The sequence below is a fragment of the Protopterus annectens genome, chromosome 15.part0 (assembly GCF_019279795.1).
Source record: "Protopterus annectens isolate FY-2018-M chromosome 15.part0, PAN1.0, whole genome shotgun sequence".
Taxonomy (NCBI): Eukaryota; Metazoa; Chordata; order Ceratodontiformes; family Protopteridae; genus Protopterus; species Protopterus annectens.
Window position 1 is genome coordinate 238,477,646 of NC_056749.1, and position 18,440 is coordinate 238,496,085.

Genomic DNA, 18,440 nt, shown 5'->3' on the forward strand with positions numbered 1-18,440 from the left:
AAGGTGTCTTCAGGCCTTCCTCCTTTTTCATTAAGGCTTTCACAAAATCTAAAGCAGCCATGAAAACTAAAAGACAAGGTCCACAGAGCCCATCTCAAGGCCCCATGCCTAAAAAACAGACGCTCAAAATGGCTGAGGATTTGATTACTCTTATCAGGAGTTCTCAACCCCCCTCGGACAAAAGGCCCAGATTGGAGGAAGACTACCCTTCCTCAGATCAAGCCTCTATTACCTCAGAACATTCCGAGGACCAGGAATATTCATATTCCCCATTTGAATACTCTGATGCTGAGGAGTCCATTCCCTCGGTCCCCCCCCCCCCCCCCCGAGGACTATTCTTTTGGGGAAACCCTACATACCTTAAGGGAACGCTTTCACTGAGAAGGCCAAGATTACTCAGATTCCAAGAAAAGTCTCAGGGATTTTCTCTTGCTACCCCCAGCACAGGCCTCTGGCTATCCCTCCTGTCTTGGATATATTAGATGATGTGTACACAGAAGCCAGCCTCAACCCAGATTCTTTACCTCCAGCTCCTGTTAAACCTGACGGGTATTACCGGGTTCCTGATTCGCACCAATTCCTATACAAAAGCCATGCTGCTGACCCAGAAACTATTTCACAGGGTCCCAAGGGAATTAAGGCCTCTAATGCCAAAAACCCATTACCTTCAGAGAGAGATTCCAGAGCTTTAGAAAGGTGGGGGAAAAAGGTGTACACCTCGGCCACTTTAACCATGAGGGCATTAAACTGTCCGTTCCATATGTTAAAGTATCAACAGTTTTTGTTATCTCAGTTGAAAAGCAAAATGACACAACCTGAGCAACCAGATTTAAAGGAGTTGCAGGATTTGTTGCATAGTGCAGAGCAAGTGGGTAAACATACCTTGCAATGTGGTTTTGATGCTTTAGAGACCTCATGTAGAGCTGCTGTTACAGGGTCTGTCATACGTAGACATGCTTGGCTCAAAGAGCAAACCTTACCAGATCATGTCAAAGCTAAATTACTAGATGCACCTCTTCAAAAAGATGTATTGTTTGGTGTTAAAGCGGAAGGTGTTAAAGAAAATGGAGGAAAAGGCAAGATCAATGCAATGAAAGATTTCCTACAGGTACAACCTCCACGTTTCAGCGGAAACTGGCCCTCAAAAAATTGGTCCTTTCCAGCCACGGACAGACCTCAGAGGCAGATGCAGGCGCCCGAGGGTTAGAGGGCAATCTCAAGGATCATTCAGAGCCAGACAATGGCAAGCACCTACACCAAGAGGTGGAGAAGATAGATCAGTCATTCAGAAAGCAGACGCAATGACTTTCCCCTTTGCATGCCAAGCAAAGCTTTAATGGCAGCACCTTTAGGCGGAAAACTGGCATTATTTTCAAAAAACTGGCATATTGTCACAAAAGACAAATGGATCCTGGACATTATAGACAGAGGCTACAGATTCCACTTTCACACCCTTCCAAAAATGAGAGGCATGCCAAACCTGCCACAAAATCAAAGGGCAGAGGCACAAAAACAAATTTCAGCTCTTATGGACATGAAAGCTATTCAAGAGGTACCTGCAAAAGAACAGGGTTAAGGTTTTTATTCCAGACTATTCCTGGTACCAAGGAAGGACAAAGATTGGAGACCTATTTTGGACCTATCCATCCTAAACATATATTTACTCGTACCAAAATTCAAGATGCTCACATTACAGCAGCTTCTTCCCATGCTGGGCAAGGAGTCTTGGCTGGTAACATTGGACCTCAAGGAGGCATACCTGCATGTCCCTATCAGACAAGATTGCAGAAGATACCTCAGATTTCTTGCAGGTTCAACCCATTATCAATTCTCTGCATTGCCCTTTGGCTTGTCTACTGCACCCAGAGTTTTTACGAAATGCCTGGCATCAGTAATTGCCTTCTGCAGACTTCAAGGGATACAAATATACCCATATCTGGACGACTGCCTGATCCAAGCGGACAGCAAGCACATACTTTTGAAACACCTGGCGTTTGTAATAAAATTGTTGAACTTTCTGGGATACACAGTCAACAAAAAGAAATCCAAAACTAATACCCTCTCAAACAATAATTTTCCTGGGTGCCAGCTTGAATACAAACACCCAGATGGCCTACCTCATGCCAGAGAAGCAAGGACAACTATCTCAATACTTCAGCAAAATGGCAACCTTCACCAGGCTGACTGCAAGGAAAGTCCTGCAGGCTCTGGGATTCATGGCATCTTGCATCCTGCTGATCCCATGTGCAAAGCTGCACGAGGAAACTTCAGTGGTACCTAAAAAAACGTATGGTCTCAACACAGTCACAGTTTGGAAACAATTATACCACTCATTCCATGTCTTCAAAAGGAATTTCTGTGGTGAGCTCAAGCATGCCAAAGAAACATAGGTCTCCCCTTCTGCATGCCTCAAGCAAATCAAATCATCACAACAGACGCCTCGGACTACGCCTGGGGGGGCGCACATGACAGATCAGTGCATTCAGGGCAAATGGTCCCAAAAAGAGAAGCACCTACACATCAAGCAAAAGGAAATGCTAGCAGTACAAAATGCTATTATGGCCTTCAAAGACCTACTGCATCCAGGCCAGCTATTGATAAGGACAGACAACACCACAATGATGTGGTACATAAACAAACAGGGAGGAACTCATTCATATCTCCTGTGCAGACTAGCCATGTCCCTTTGGAACATGGCTCTGGAATTGCAAATCCAACTTCAAGCACAATTCCTACCAGGGAAGGAAAACACACACTGGCAGACAACCTAAGCAGAAATATGACAGATCCACACGAATGGAAGTTGCATCCTCAAGTTTTCGCAAAGATAATTCAGGCATGGGGGCAGCCAGACATAGATCTCTGCTACCCACAGAAATTACCAACTGAAAAAATTTTGTTCAAGGACCTATCATCCACAGGCCTGGAAAGTGGACGCACTTTCTTTCAATTGGACAGCATTGACAGTCTATGCCTTTCCACCTTTTCCTTTGCTGCCCAAAGTTCTATTAAAAGCCAGAGCAGAGAGGCCAAACATGATTCTTATTGCTCCAGACTGGCCAAGACAACACTGGTGTATCCACTCCTGAGGAGCCTGACGCATTCCCCACCATGGGTCCTGCCTCTAGTGCCTCTTCTGTTGTCCCAGCACAACTTCAAAACTCTTCACAGTCAGCTGAAAACCCTCAATCTAGCCGCATGGAGGATTCCTTGATTTCCCAACAGACCCTCCTGTCCAAGGAGGTGCAGGATGTCATCTTGGAGGCCAGAAGACCTTCTACTAGAAAAGCCTACTCCGCCAAATGGAAACGGTTTTGTGCCTGGAATCAGAAAAAGGGCCAGAATCCTTGGGTACTAAATTTACCTCAAATATTACAGTACCTAGCTGAGATGTTAAACAGTGGACTTTCCTTCTCCTCCATCAAGATCCATGCTTCAGCCATTTCTGCACAATACAACACAGATCCTCCTTTATTCTCTCATCCTCTCTTAAGACAGTTCCTCCGAGGGGCTAAGAATATAAAACCCCCACGGAAACCACCAGTACCTGCTTGGGACCTCAACTTCATGTTGGAAAAACTGACCCTGCCTCCATTTGAGCCAGCTGCTTCAACAGAACTGCAATATTTGTCATGGAAAACAGCCTTCCTTCTGGCCGTCACCTCAGCACGCAGGGTTTCGGAACTACAGGCCCTCATGGCTGTACAACCTTTCATCATTTTCCATTAGGACAGAGTTTCCTTACGAACCAACCCTTCCTTTATGCCAAAGGTAGTATCCAGTGTAGCCTTGAATCAGACTATCCACTTACCTACCTTTTATCCTAACCCACAAAACAAAGGGGAAAGACTACTACATTCCTTGGACATTCACAGACAACTTTGTTATTATTTGGACAGGACAAAGCCATTCAGAAAATCCGAGCAACTCTGTGTCCTATGCTACAGGTGCTCAAGGAAAGGCTATCTCCAAGCAGACAATCTCAAAGTGGATAGCCCACTGCATACGCTTTTGTTACTCATTTCATGGAAAAACTGTGCCTACAAGCATCAGATCTCACTCCACAAGGGCCACAGCTACCTCTGCAGCTTTCCTCAGGGGGGTTCCTACCAAGGACATTTTGGAAGCAGCTACTTGGAGTTCTGTGCACACTTTCTCCAAGCACCATCACCTTCCACTTTACTCTAAATCTAGAGTGGGCTTTGCCACAGCAGTCTTGCAGGGCATCCTTGCTCCTCCTAGTTCCACTTAGTGCCTGCCACCCCTTTTTAGCTTTGGGATTCTACCCATCTGTTATGACTGCAGTTGTATGCACGATGAACATAGTACAGTTTTGTACCTACCATAAATGTAGGTGTTCGAGTGCTAAGACAGCTGCAGTCCAGGTTTCCCTCCCTCCATCCCCTCTTGACAAACACCTCCTCATACAACCTGATTGGGGTATTCTTTTATGGTGTATTTGCTTGCGAACTACTGTTTTTTGATTATTTTACATTGCATTATTACATAAGTTTATGTTTTGCCTTCCTTCTGGGGGCACCTGACATCTGGTGCAAGAAAAACTGAAGAAGATGGCGTCGGCTGGTTCTCTTATACCCCTGCCGCACTGAAGTCAGGGAGGAAGCGACGACAACCGACGCCGGACCTAGACTTTGGAATTCGGCCGACCGAAGACCCGCCTGACGGCAGGATAACCCATCTGTTATGACTGCAGCTGTATTAGCACTCTAACATCTACATTTATAGTAGATACAAAACTGTACTTTATGATTCACTGGAGGCCTCTTGCAGGGCCGCTGTTACAGGTTCTGTTATTAGGAGGCATGCTTGGTTAAAGGAACAGAATCTGCCTGATCATGTTAAAGCAAAATTATTAGATGCACCATTACAGCATGATACTTTGGTACTAAAGCAGAAGAGGTGTTGAAAAAAAATGGAGGATAAAGCAAAATCCATGCAGTCAAGGATTTCTTACAGGTACAGCCACCCAGGTTTAGCAGGAACTGGCCCTCTAAAAATTGGTCCTTTCCAGTGTCAGACCACAAAGAGGCAGATACAGGCGTCCCAGAGGCAGATCTCAGCCCCAAGGCTCATTACAGGCCTAAACAATGGGGTGCTCCTACCTCCAAAAGCGGAGAAGACAAATCACAACCTTATAGGAAACAGTCCCAATGACTTTCCTCTACCAGATCCAAGCACTTCTCTTTTTGGCAGCCCCCTTAGGGGGGGAAAACTAGCACTTTTTTCCATCAAATTGGCAAATTGTTACCCAAGACAAATGGGTCCTGAGCATAGTGTCCCAAGGCTACAGGTTCCATTTTCACACCCTACCAAGGTCAAAAGGTATGCCATACCTGCCACACAATCAGTGGGCAGAGGCACAAAAACAAATTACAGTCCTCATGGACATGAGGGCCATTCAGCAAGTACCACAAGAGCAGGGGCAAGGGTTTTACTCCAGACTCTTTCTAGTACCCAGAAAGGACAAAACCTGGAGATCAATACTGGACCTGTCTATGCTAAATACGTTTCTGGACATTACAAAATTCAAGATGCTGACTCTGCAGCAGCTACTGCCCATGCTGGGCAAGAAGGCCTGGCTCGTAACTTTGGAACTAAGAGGCATACCTGCATGTCCCAATCAGACAATCTTGCAGAAGATACCTCAGATTCATAGCTGGCTCAATGCATTACCAATTATCTGCACTGCCCTTTGGCATATCTGCTGCACCCAGGGTCTTCACAAAATGCCTGGCACCAGTAATTGCGTTTTGCAGACAAAAAGGAATTCAAATATATCCCTACTTGGACGACTGCCTAATTCAAGCAGAGAACAAAGGCATTCTTCTATAGCATCTGGCGTTTGTAAAAAGATTACTAATTGGCCTAGGGTACACAGTAAACGAAAAGAAATCAAATCTAGTGCCCTCTCAAGAGATAATATTCCTGGGTGCAAGCTTTAACACAACCGTCCAGATGGCTTATCTCACGCCAGACAAACAAAAGCATCTGACTACTTACTTCAAGAAATTGGCAACAAGAACCCACTTATCTGCAAGGAAAATCCTGCAGGCCTTGGGTTTCATGGCATCTTGCATTCTACTAATTCCATATGCCAGATTGCATATGAGGAAACTACAATGGTATCTAAAAAGTGTTTGGACTCAGTATTGCCACGGCCTGGAGACAGTTATTGCACTCCTTCCCTGCCTGCAACAGGAGTTTCGATTGTGGACAGAAGCCTGTCACCACAACAAGGGTCTACCATTCAGATTACCCACAGCCAGACAAACACTGACAACGGATGCATCAGACTATGCCTGGGGGGCCCATATGGCAGGAAAATGTATTCAGGGCACATGGCCTGCAAACCAGATGCATCTTCACATCAATCAAAAAGAGATGCTAGCTGTTCAAAATGCCCTGACAGCTTTCAAGGACCTGCTTCATCCAGGACAGCTACTGATAAAGACAGACAACACTACGGTCATGTGGTACATAAACACGCAGGGAGGTGCACATTCCTACCCCCTCTGCAGACAAGCAATGGCCTTATGGGACACAGCATTGGCTTTACAAGTTCACCTGCAAGCACAATTCCTGCCAGGAAAAACAAATACTCTGGCAGACTAAGCAGAAACCTCATGGATCCCCACGAATGGAAACTGGATCCACAAGTCTTCAGCATGATAATAAGGAAATGGGGATGCCCAGACATCTATTTGCCTCCTCTCGCAACTGCCAATTGCAGTGATTTTGCACAAGGATTTATCGCAAGCAAGCATGGAAAGTGGACGCCCAATCATTCAGCTGGAAAAATCTAACGGTATATGCTTTCCCCCCCACTGCCTCTCCTTCCCGGGGTACTCCTAAAGGTCAGACAAGACAAGCCAGAAATGATACTGATTGCACCAGACTGACCACGCCAGCACTGGTACCCAATCCTAAAGAGCTTGTCTCAAGGTCCAGCATGGATATTGCCTCATACTTCTCACTTACTGACCCAACAAAACAATCGGATCCTGCACAGCCAACTCAGGACCTTTAAATCTGGCAGCATGGCGGATAATGTAGCCATTCAGAACACTCCTCTTTCAAAAGCTGTTATGGATGTTATCTTGGAGGCCAGGAGGCCCAGTACCAGAAAATCTTATGCAGAAAAATGGAAGTGATTCTGTGCTTGGAACCAGGAACAAGGCAGTGACGCATGTGTACCAAATATCCCTCAGATTTTACAATACCTAACTCAGATGCTGAACAAAGGCCTTTTTCTCATCAATTAAAATTCATGCCTCTGCTATTTCAGCCCATTACAATACAGAACCACCTATCTTTTCTCATCCTTTAATAAGGCAGTACCACAGAGGGGCCAAAAACATTAGACCTCCAAGGAGAGCACCAAGTCCGGCCTGGGACCTCAATTATGTTTTGGAAAAACTCACACTGTCTCCTTTCGAGCCAGCATCAACCTCAGATATAAAATTCTTATCCTGGAAAACAACTCTTCTCCTAGCAATAACCTCTGCAAGGCGAGTCTCGGAGTTACAAGCACTCATGGCTGTGGAACCTTTCATCATTTTTCATCCAGACAGGGTCTCTCTGAGGGCAAACCCTACATTTATGCCTAAGGTGGTGTCCAGTGTGGCCCTTAACCAAACCATTCACTTGCCTATCTTTTATCCAAATCCACAGAACAAGGGTGAGAAAATTCTGCATTATTTGGACATACACAGGCAGTTATGCTTCTACTTGGACAGAACAAAAGCTCTCAGAAAGACTGAGCAACTTTTAGTGTCATACGCTGCAGGATCACAAGGAAAGGCTATCTCAAAACAGACCATTTCTAAATGGATAGGCCTTTGCATCCGTTTCTGCTATTTTCAACATGGCAAATCAGTGCCTAAGGCCATTAGGCCTCATTCCACCAGAGCAGCAGCCACTTCAGCAGCCTTCCTCAGAGGAGTACCAGCCAAAGATATCTTAGAGGCTACAACTTAGAGTTCAGTGCACACCTTCACAAAGCACTACCACTTACCTCTTTACTCTAAGTCCAGAGCAGGCTTTGCCACTGCAGTTCTGCAGGGCGTCATAGCCTCTCCTAACCCTATTTAGCCAAGCCGCCCTTCCTCAGCTTTGGGATTCAACCCAAGAGTAATGACTGCAACAGTGAAACACGATGAACATAGTACAGTTGTGTACCTACCATAAATGTAGATGTTAGAGTGTATTCACTGTTGCAGTCCAGGTTTACCCACCCACCATCCCCCTTTTTATTTGCTAGGACTTATCTGCACTTCTCTATCCTATACAACCTATTTGGTGTATTTGGTTGTAGATGAAGGAAATGTTATTTTTGTGCATGCATTTTTATTGGCATATTTTTCAGCCTACCAATTTAGGGGCACCTGACATCTGGGGCAAGAAAAACTGAAGAAAATGGCGTCTGCTGCATCTTTTATACCCCTGGCGTCAGAGGCAACAGCAATCGACGCCGGACCTACTCTTTGGAATTCTGGCCGACTGAGGGTAGCCTGCCAGCAGGATAACCCAAGAGTAATGACTGCAACAGTGAATACACTCTAACATCTACATTTATGGTAGGTACACACCTGTACTTTCTGCAGGGCCTTATAGCCGCACCTAATGCTGTTTAGCTACAGCTTCCCAACCATAGCTTTGGGATTCTACCCAAATGTAATGACTGCAGCAGTGAAACACGAAGAACATAGTACAGTTGTGTACACTTACCATAAATGTAGATGTTCAAGTGTATTCACTGTTGCAGTCCAGGTTACCCTCCCGCCATCCCCCTGTCATTCTGGAGTTTATCTTTCCTTCTCTATCTTCTACAACCTATGTGGTGTATTTGCTTGTAGATGAAGGTAAAGTTTATATTGATGCATGTGTATGTATATATTTTTGCTACCTTTTTGGGGGCACCTGACATCTGGGGCAAGAAAAACTAAAGAAAGTGGCATCTGCTGCATGTTTTATACCCCTGACAACCTGACGTCATGGAAGCGGAGACAGCAACCAACACAGGACCCAAGACTTTGGAATTCAGGCCGACTGAGGGCAACCTGCCAGCAGATTACCCAAATGTAATGACTGCAACAGTGAATACACTCGAAAATCTACATTTATGGTAAGTGTACACAACTGTACTTTCTGGGAGTGTTTCATCCATTAGTTTTCTGTGGCACAGTAGAGAAAGTCCTAAGAGGTAAAGTGGCAAAGCTTTTTCTCTGGACTTCTCTGGGTCCCAAAAAAGGGATGGGCATGGACGCTTGTCCAGGCTGAACAAATTGTACCATGTTTTCTGTGCTCAACTTGTAGACCCATCTTGCGTTGTTACTACCCGGTAGCTTTCTTATTCAACCTGAGCCAAAACGACACCTGTCTGCATATTGCTAAATGTTTAGTTCTTGATCCTATTTCCTCTTCTCAATGTTCTTTAGGGAATATAAACTTCACTTGCTCAGCCCAACTTTTTACAGGATTTGTATTCAACCTCTTTAATAATTTTTACACTAGCAATCTCTTTAATCATTTTTACACTAGCTCATTGTTTTAAATCATACAGTAACAAAAACTTCATTATGTTGTCTAGTTTGGATTAGAACAACCAAGAAATACTGTCTTTGGTAATGTATTTTTTAAAAAGCAGTAATTGCTTAGCTAGTGTGATGAAGTCCATCCCTGGTGTAAAAGCAGGATTGTTGCTTGGCATGTAAAGCTGTACCAGAGTGTTATCCCCTTCCAGTTTACTTGTAAGACTCTGCATGATGACATTTCTCTTCAGATCTTTACCTTTCCTCTGTGATGTCATTTTTCCTTTATTTTTCCATTGTTTTCTGATTGATATTTCTGTTGGTTTTGATGTGTGTGTCTGTCTGTGTGTGTGACAGATTTCCTGTCAAATACTTAGTTATCTCTCTCCTCCAGCAGTCTACATGTTTTTTACCTGTCCAGTAGAAACACTGTTGGTATTTCTTCTATAATTTAATACTTTTTTGTAGCAAGTTTTACCTGTTTTAACGTGTTTTATTGCATGCATGTCTGTGATATTCAGGCTGTTTTTTTTCTTGTGGCTAGTGATGTCTTTTTTTGGTTAAAAAATGTTTGCTCCTGTTTGCATTACATTTTGCTGTTACTGTTGTTCTAATTTCTAAGTGAGCTGTGTTTCCTTTTGCTGTTTTTTTTTTTTTTTTTTTTTTTGCAGTTCTGATATGTAAAAAAATACATTTTAATCTAAAGTCTGTTTACACCACTTATGTTAACTTTACTGCTGTTACTGTTCACGTTTCTTAGTCAAGGGTTAGTGCTTTATTTTGCTGTTGGTATTTATCTGTGTTAGGATTTGGTCAGAATGGTCAGTATGGAAATAGGCTTCAAAAAGCTGGCAATAAGCTCTCCCTCTACTGAAGAAATGGTTGTACTGTCTTGTGTTGTCTGGGAAAAGTGCATAATTCTGACCAGTATGAGATATGTCAGTTTTTCACCCAAAACACTTTGATAGAGGAGGAAAATTACAATATTTGTGATGCAAAAAAGTTTGTTTGCTGCTTGGCCAACAAGTCTTTCATTCTGAAGAAAGCACTGGGGCAAAAGCCATTGACATGAAGATTATAAATATCTTTGCTGAATTTGCTTATGCTTCAGGGAAAAAAAACAAAACAAAACTTAAGCATAGGATAAAGAGGGGCAGACCTTCCTTTCCAGGTCCTCAGCCTAAATAAATGAAAATCTGATTCTGCTTCAGATGATTCCCAAGCTGATAGTTTAGAGCAGATGATTAAGGATCTAAGCTGCTAATGAGTGTCATCCTATAGTTCTGGGTTTGATTCTGTCAGTATCTGTTGCTATCTGGTGATTCTCAGCATGTCACTTAATTAGTCTTTCTGTGTTTTAACCCATTTCAACAACTTGGCAAGCAGAGCATATAAAAAATAAATATAAGCTTAACCTCTTCACCTTCAAGTATCAAGAACTGACTTTGACAAGATCTCCCCTCCACCACCACCTACCGAAGAGGGAGTGTGAGGTCATGTGCAGGGAATGTGTTTGAAAAGGTTTTTTTTAAAGGCGTTTGCTCACTTATGTGCTCTTGAGTTTCATGTAGGATAAAAGCATGATGTCCTTCAAGAATGCAACTGCAGTCATAACATATGGGTTGTCCTGCCTCAGGCAGCCCTCGGTCGGCCGAATTCCAAAGTCTGGGTCCGGCGTCGACCGGTGTCGCCTCCTCTCCGACGTCACCACGGCTGGAGTATAAAGGCATCGGCCGACGCCATCTTCTTCAGTCTTTCTTGCCGCGCGGTGCCCAAAGCAGAAGCAGTTCGCAAGTGCCGGTCGGTCAGCTCCTGTGTTTTCAGTACCGAAGTCATCTAAAAGCTAAGTACCCCGTTGGGGAACATTTATTCTTGTCTCAGCCGATGTCAGAACAAATTGAGAAAGTTAATAATTGTTTGTCTCGTGGTAAACAAATACCTCATAAGGACTTCCATTCTCTTTGCCTTCCTTGCCTGGGCCCAGACCACGACGTCTCGGCCTGTGCTGCCTGTGCTTGCTTTAATAAGCGCACTCTCAGGCGCCGGGCAGAATTCGCCGAGGACTTTTTCGGTGAATCTTTTGCGTATATCATGCCGTCGGATCAACCGACTACCCAATCTGCTAAAAACGCAAGGACCGGGACCGACATCCTCGGCCCGCGTCCACTACCGATGCTACTCCCAAACCCTCTGCTAGTGCTCCGGTCCCTTCGGAAGTGGTAAATCTACCGCTCCAGGCCGATGACACAGCGTTAACACGACCTCCGGTCTCGGAGATCTCTCCGGTGCCGGTTGTTGATTTTCCTCCGGAAACCGAAGTTCTGGATCTGCCCGACACCATTTCTGTGGACAAGGTTACGCCTGCACGTGGGGCTGCTAGGCCTCCTGTATCCATGTCCATCAAGGCCTTTGCACGTGCTAAGGCCCATCCTAGACCTACTGCCCAGGCCCCTTCCTCTGATAAGCAGATCATGTCTCTGGCTGCTGATCTTATTTCCCTTATCAGGGGGTCTCAGCCTTATCCGGAAAGGGGTTCTCAGCCACCTGCAGAGAAAAGGCCCAGAACTGAGCAGGCGGACGACCTCTCTTCGGATGAAGCCTTTGGGGATTCTGAACATTCTGATACCCAAGAAGAATCCTTCCAGGCCTACGAGGACTCTGATGCTGAGGAATCAATTCCCTCTGCCTCCCCTCCAGAGGATTTCTCATTTGGTGAAGTCCTGCATTCCATGAGGGAACATTTTCAATGGCAGGGTCAGGAATTCTCTGACTCCAGGAAAAGGCTTCGTACCTTCCTCAAGCTTCCCCAGCACAGGCCTTTAGCTATTCCACCTGTTATGGATGTTTTGGATGATGTTTTCTCTGACTCCAGTGCTAACCCTGATTCTCTTCCTCCGGCTCCTGTCAAGCCGGACAGATATTATAGGGTCCCTGACACTCACAAGCACCTTTTTAAGGCCCACTCTGTGGATCTAGAAACTATTTCACAGGGCTCCAAGGGAGTGGCTACCTCCTCTGCCAAAAACCCACTGCCAGCAGACAGGGGAAGCAAGGTCCCTGGAGAGATGGGGTAAAAAAGTATATACTTCTACTACCCTGGCCATGAGGTCACTAAATTGCCTTTTTCACATGTTTCAGTACCAGGATTTTCTCCTGGATGATTTACAGAAAAAGTTAGCTTCTCCTGAGCCTATTGATAAAAAGGCATTGCAGGATCATATACATAACACTCAGCAGGTTAATAACCATTTTCTACAGTGTGGTTATGATGCACTGGAAGCTTCATGTAGGGCAGCTATGACTGGGGCTGTGATACGTAGACATGCTTGGTTAAAGGATCAGTCTTTGCCTGACCATGTTAAAGTGAAGTTACTTGATGTACCTTTGGAAAAACAAAAGCTTTTTGGTGCTAATGCACAAGATGTATTGAAATCCATAGAGGAAAAAGAAAAGTCAGTACAGACAGTCAAGGATTTCCTTCAGGTTCAGCCACCCAGATTCAGCAGAAACTGGCCCTCAAAGAATTGGTCCTTCCCCGGCTCAGACAAGTTTCAAAGGGGAAAAAGCAGACGTGCCAGAGGTAGAGGGCAATACCGAGGATCTTACAGGGGACGCCAATGGCAACCTCCAAATCAAAGAAGTGGTGCAGACAGTTCAGCTGCACCACAAGGACAATCGCAATGACTTGATTTTCATTCCGCCTACAAAGGTCCAAAGAGAAGCACCCTTGGGCGGAAAATTATCCTTATTCTCACAAAACTGGCATATCTTAACCAAGGACAACTGGATTCTGGATTTGATAGACAAAGGTTACAGATTCCCCTTCCACACATTACCAATAAGACAAGGCATGCCAAACCTGCCACGTCATCAAAGGGCAGAGGCACACTCTCAAGTTTCCAAGCTGTTAAGTATAAAAGCAATAGAAAGGGTTCCTCCTCAGGAGCAAGGCCAGGGATTTTATTCAAGGCTGTTCCTTGTTCCAAGAAAAGAAAACAAATGGAGACCCATACTGGACTTGTCATCTCTAAACACTTTTCTCATGGTGCCAAAGTTCAAAATGCTGACGTTGCAGCAACTCCTTCCCATGCTGGGCAAGGGGTCTTGGCTGTTCACTCTGGACCTCAAGGAGGCATACCTGCATGTCCCAATCAGACAAAGCTGCAGAAGATACCTCAGATTTCTTGCAGGGACAGAGCATTATCAATTCTCAGCATTGCCGTTTGGCTTATCTACTGCGACCAGAGTGTTCACGAAATGCCTGGCATCAGTAGTGGCACACTGCGGACTGCAGGGGATTCAGATATACCCCTACTTGGACGACTGCCTCATACAAGCAGACAACAAACAAACCTTAAAAGAAAATTTGTACTATGTCATGCATCTACTGCAGGCCTTGGGATACACAGTCAACATTCAGAAGTCAGAACTGCTGCCATCCCAACAGATTATCTTCTTAGGAGCCAAACTGGACACAGAAAACCAAATGGCCTACCTCACAGAAGAAAAACAGTAGCATTTACCAGAGTACTTCAAAGGCCTAGCAAAACTCTCCCAGCTGACTGCAAGGAAAATCCTGCAGGCCCTGGGGTTCATGGCATCTTGCATCCTTCTGATACCTTTGGCAAGACTTCATATGAGAAAGCTGCAATGGTATTTAAAAAACTTATGGTCTCAACACAGCCAAAGCCTAGAGGACATAATCCCACTTATTCCATGTCTGCAAAGAGAATTTTTATGGTGGGCTCAAGCCAGTCAGCAAAACAAAGGTATGTCTTTCAACAGACCTCAAGCAGGCCAAATGATTACAACAGACGCCTCAGACCATGGATGGGGGGCGCACTTGGAGGACAGATGCATTCAGGGGCAATGGACCCCAAAGGAAAGACATCTGCACATAAACCAAAAGGAAATGTTGGCAGTGATGCACGCAATCGAGACTTTCGAAAAATCACTACAGCAAGGACATCTACTGATAAGGACAGACAACACCACTGTCATGTGGTACATAAACAAGCAGGGGGGCACTCACTCTTATCCCCTCTGCAGACTAACAATGCTTCTCTGGGAAAAATCCCTGAGCCTGAAGATACATTTACAATCCCAGTTTGTACCAGGCAAGGACAATGTACTGGCGGACAACCTGAGCAGAAATTTCATGGATCCACACGAATGGATGCTGCATCCTCACATTTTCTCTCAACTGACGAAGACATGGGGAAGACCGGATGTAGATCTTTTCCCATCCCACTTAAATCATCACCTGAAAAAGTTCTGCACAAGGACTCACCATCCTCTAGCCTGGAAGATGGATGCTCTCTCCTTCAGCTGGAATTCTCTAAAAATTTATGCATTCCCTCCTCTGCCTCTGCTGACCAAGGTGTTACTGAAGATCAAAGCAGAACAACCAACAGGTATTTTGATAGCTCCAGACTGGCCAAGGCAACACTGGTACCCATTGCTATTGACCATAACTCGGACCAAACCATGGTCTCTGACCCCATGGCCCCTGCTCCTAACACAGCACAATTACAGGACTGTACATCAAGGCCTGAAATCATTACATCTGACAGCCTGGAGGCTAACATGACTTCTCCACCTAACTCTCTATCAAAATCAGTTCAAGAAATCTTGCTGGAAGCACGCAGACCTTCCACAAGAAAAACATATTCAGCCAAATGGAAGAGATTCAGCATCTGGAATGCCAACAGGGGTCAGGACACAGCATTACCGAGTATACCTCAGATTTTAGAATACTTGGCAGAGCTACTTCATACTGGACTTTCGTACTCTTCAATAAAGATTCATGCCTCAGCAATCTCAGCAAAATACAACTGTGACCCTCCAGTGTTTTCTCATCCCTTGCTAAGACAGTTTCTAAGAGGAATAAAGAATATCAAACCTCCCAGAAAACAGCCGGTACCTGCATGGGACCTCAATTATGTGTTGGAAAAATTAACTCTTCCTCCATTTGAGCCAGCAGCAAGTTCAGAAATGCAATTTCTTTCATGGAAGACTGCCTTCTTATTGGCAGTAACATCTGCAAGAAGAGTTTCGGAGATACAGGCACTCATGGCAGTGCCTCCCTTCCTCATTTTTCATCAAGACAGAGTTTCTCTAAGAACAAATCCTACATTCATGCCCAAAGTTATTTCCAGGGTGTCTCTAAATCAAGCTATTCACCTCCCTGCATTCTTTCCCAATCCTCAAAATAGGGGGGGAAAGCTACTGCATACTTTAGACATACATAAACAACTACGTTACTACTTGGACAGAACTAAGGCCACCAGGAAGTCTGACCAACTGTTTGTAGCCTATGCTGCTGTGCTGGAGTGCAAGGAAAAGCAATCTCCAAACAAACAATTTCAAAATGGATTGGACATTGCATCAGATTCTGCTATTCTTTCCATGGAAAAGGTGTGCCAGCCAATATTAGGCCACATTCCACCAGAGCTATGGCCACTTCCACAGCTTTCCTAAGAGGAGTGGCAACAAAGGACATTCTAGAGGCTGCTACATGGAGCTCCGTGCATACATTTACCAAGCACTACAACCTGCCCTTATATTCCAGATCCCGAGCAGGCTTTGCTTCGGCAGTCCTGCAGGGGATTTTAGCTACACCATCCTTATCTTAGTTCCATCCACCCCCAGCTTGGCTATGGTATTCAACCCATATGTTATGACTGCAGTTGTATTCTTGAAGGACATAGTACAGTTTTGTACCTACCATAAATGTAGATGTCTGATAGATATGCAACTGCAGTCGGATTTTCCCTCCCACCTACCCCTCTGTATCCTTCTTTTTGGGTCCCTACCCCTTTTCCCATTAGCTGGGGGTATTCCTATGGTGTATCTGTTTATTACTGTTGTGCATGTTTGGGATTATTTTTATCCATTTACCAAATTTAGCCTTCCTAGGAGGGCACCTGGCATCTGGAGCAAGAAACACTGAAGAAGATGGTGTCGGCCGATGCCTTTATTCTCCAGCCGTGGTGACATCGGAGAGGAGGCGACACCGGCCGACGCCGGACCCAGACTTTGGAATTCGGCCGACCGAGGGCTGCCTGAGGCAGGACAACCCATATGTTATGACTGCAGTTGCATATCTATCGGACATCTACATTTATGGTAGGTACAAAACTGTACTTTTTCAGCCAATCGTTTTTTGCAAGATCATAACAATTTTCCTCGCCTAGCAATTTGTTACTGACACCAGTCATGACAAGGCTGGAATTGACCCACATAATGCTACTGTCATTGTCAGAACACTTGTCAAGTCTCAGCTGTGGTCTTGTTTCTTGAGTCTTTGGTGCTGACAACTTAGATGTTGACTGCCATTGGCAGTTATAATCTCCTTGGTGTTTGGTGATATAAGCATTGCTGGATTTGTCTAAAAAAGTTCATTTTTCACTTTTGTAAATTAAGTTGTCCAGAAGCAAGTGTAAAAGCATTTTCTTCAGATGGAGTTTAGCCCATTGCTGTGGTCTTGTTTCTTGAGTCTTTGGTGCTGACAACTTAGATATTGACTGCCATTGGCAGTTATAATCTCCTTGGTGTTTGGTGATATAAGCATTGCTGGATTTGTCTAAAAAAGTTCATTTTTCAGTTTTGTAAATTAAGTTGTCCAGAAGTAAGTGTAAAAGCATTGTCTTCAGATGGAGTTTAGCCCATTGCACCCCTTGATGTGGGAGGACTATGTCCCCCAAAGCCCTGCTAATAATTAATACTAGCTCCAAGATCACCTTGTGTAAGGGAAGGAGAAATCAGAGAGAAAAAGCAGTCGCAGTCTTAAAATGGAACACCCCATAATCTCACTTTACTGATCTCAAATTAGACTGTCAGTAATTAGTGTGCCCCGTTTGAGCCTGGCACCCTTATTATTTTCATTTTGTTCTAGATGATCTACTGTATAAATAGTTGCAGCTTGAGATCGGTTCAAGAAAGTACTCTCCTTGAACAAGCATTCATAGTAAGCTTTGCTTTGCTGTTGATTTTGCTGAGATTTTGTCTAGGTTCATCAAACTGCTTCTATGCTGATGCTTCCACTAACAGTGTTATTTTTATTTCACACTTTTCGTATGCTTTCACCCAAACTCCACCATTTGTCAAGCCCCTGTGCCCCCTTATCTTCCTCCTTTGCATTCCTAACCGTGATGGGGGCTTTTCCCTTTATGGTGATCTTAATGTTTTATTTGCTTTTGTTATGAGTGTAGTAACCATGTATCTGTAAAATGAGACGGTGAGTTAGGAGACACTGTGGCTGGTAAGTGTCCATACAGTACCAATTGTTGGTGTTCCAACCTGACTTTCACTAACAGCATCTTTGCAGTTTGCATATTTATTCCACATCATCAAGGTTTTTCCATGTGTTCTTCTGACCTTGTAGAGATAAGTTGGATTATTAGTTACTCTAAAATCTCTGTTTATTGCATTTTCTTCTGCTGTTATGATCCTGTATGTGGCTGAGAAAGTTCAACAATTTCATTTTCACTTTACTCCCTTAGAAATTAACAAAATAAACCAGTAGATGTATTGAGACTATCATTCCCAGCATCTAGTGAGCAGCAGTAATGCCAGCCTTTTTTTTTTCCAGGTATGGTGAGATTGTTAACATCAATTTAGTCCGAGACAAGAAGAGTGGGAAATCAAAAGGATTCTGCTTTATCTGTTATGAAGATCAGCGGAGTACAATACTTGCTGTGGATAACTTCAATGGAATCAAGGTATGTTGCAAAATAATTATAAACAAGTACTGCAGAGTATAGTTCTAGTGGTGCAAACTCATGTAATAAGATGCACCTTTTGATGTTGTTCAGAGAGCCACTGCAGTGATTAAATTATGGTATATGCTCTTAATTGCTTTACAGGTAGCAAGATATGGCTGCATTT

The 18,440-nt window shown here is 44.3% G+C and overlaps 1 protein-coding gene across 1 annotated transcript in view; it reads left to right on the forward strand.

Annotated features, from left to right (window-relative positions):
• Positions 1-18,440, forward strand: part of RBMX2 (RNA binding motif protein X-linked 2) — a 152,870-nt gene that overhangs the window by 41,950 nt on the left and 92,480 nt on the right. Inside the window, exon 2 of the mRNA XM_044057252.1 lies at positions 18,145-18,274. Within this exon, the coding sequence (XP_043913187.1) occupies positions 18,145-18,274 (130 nt within the window). The remainder of the gene's footprint in view (positions 1-18,144; positions 18,275-18,440) is intronic.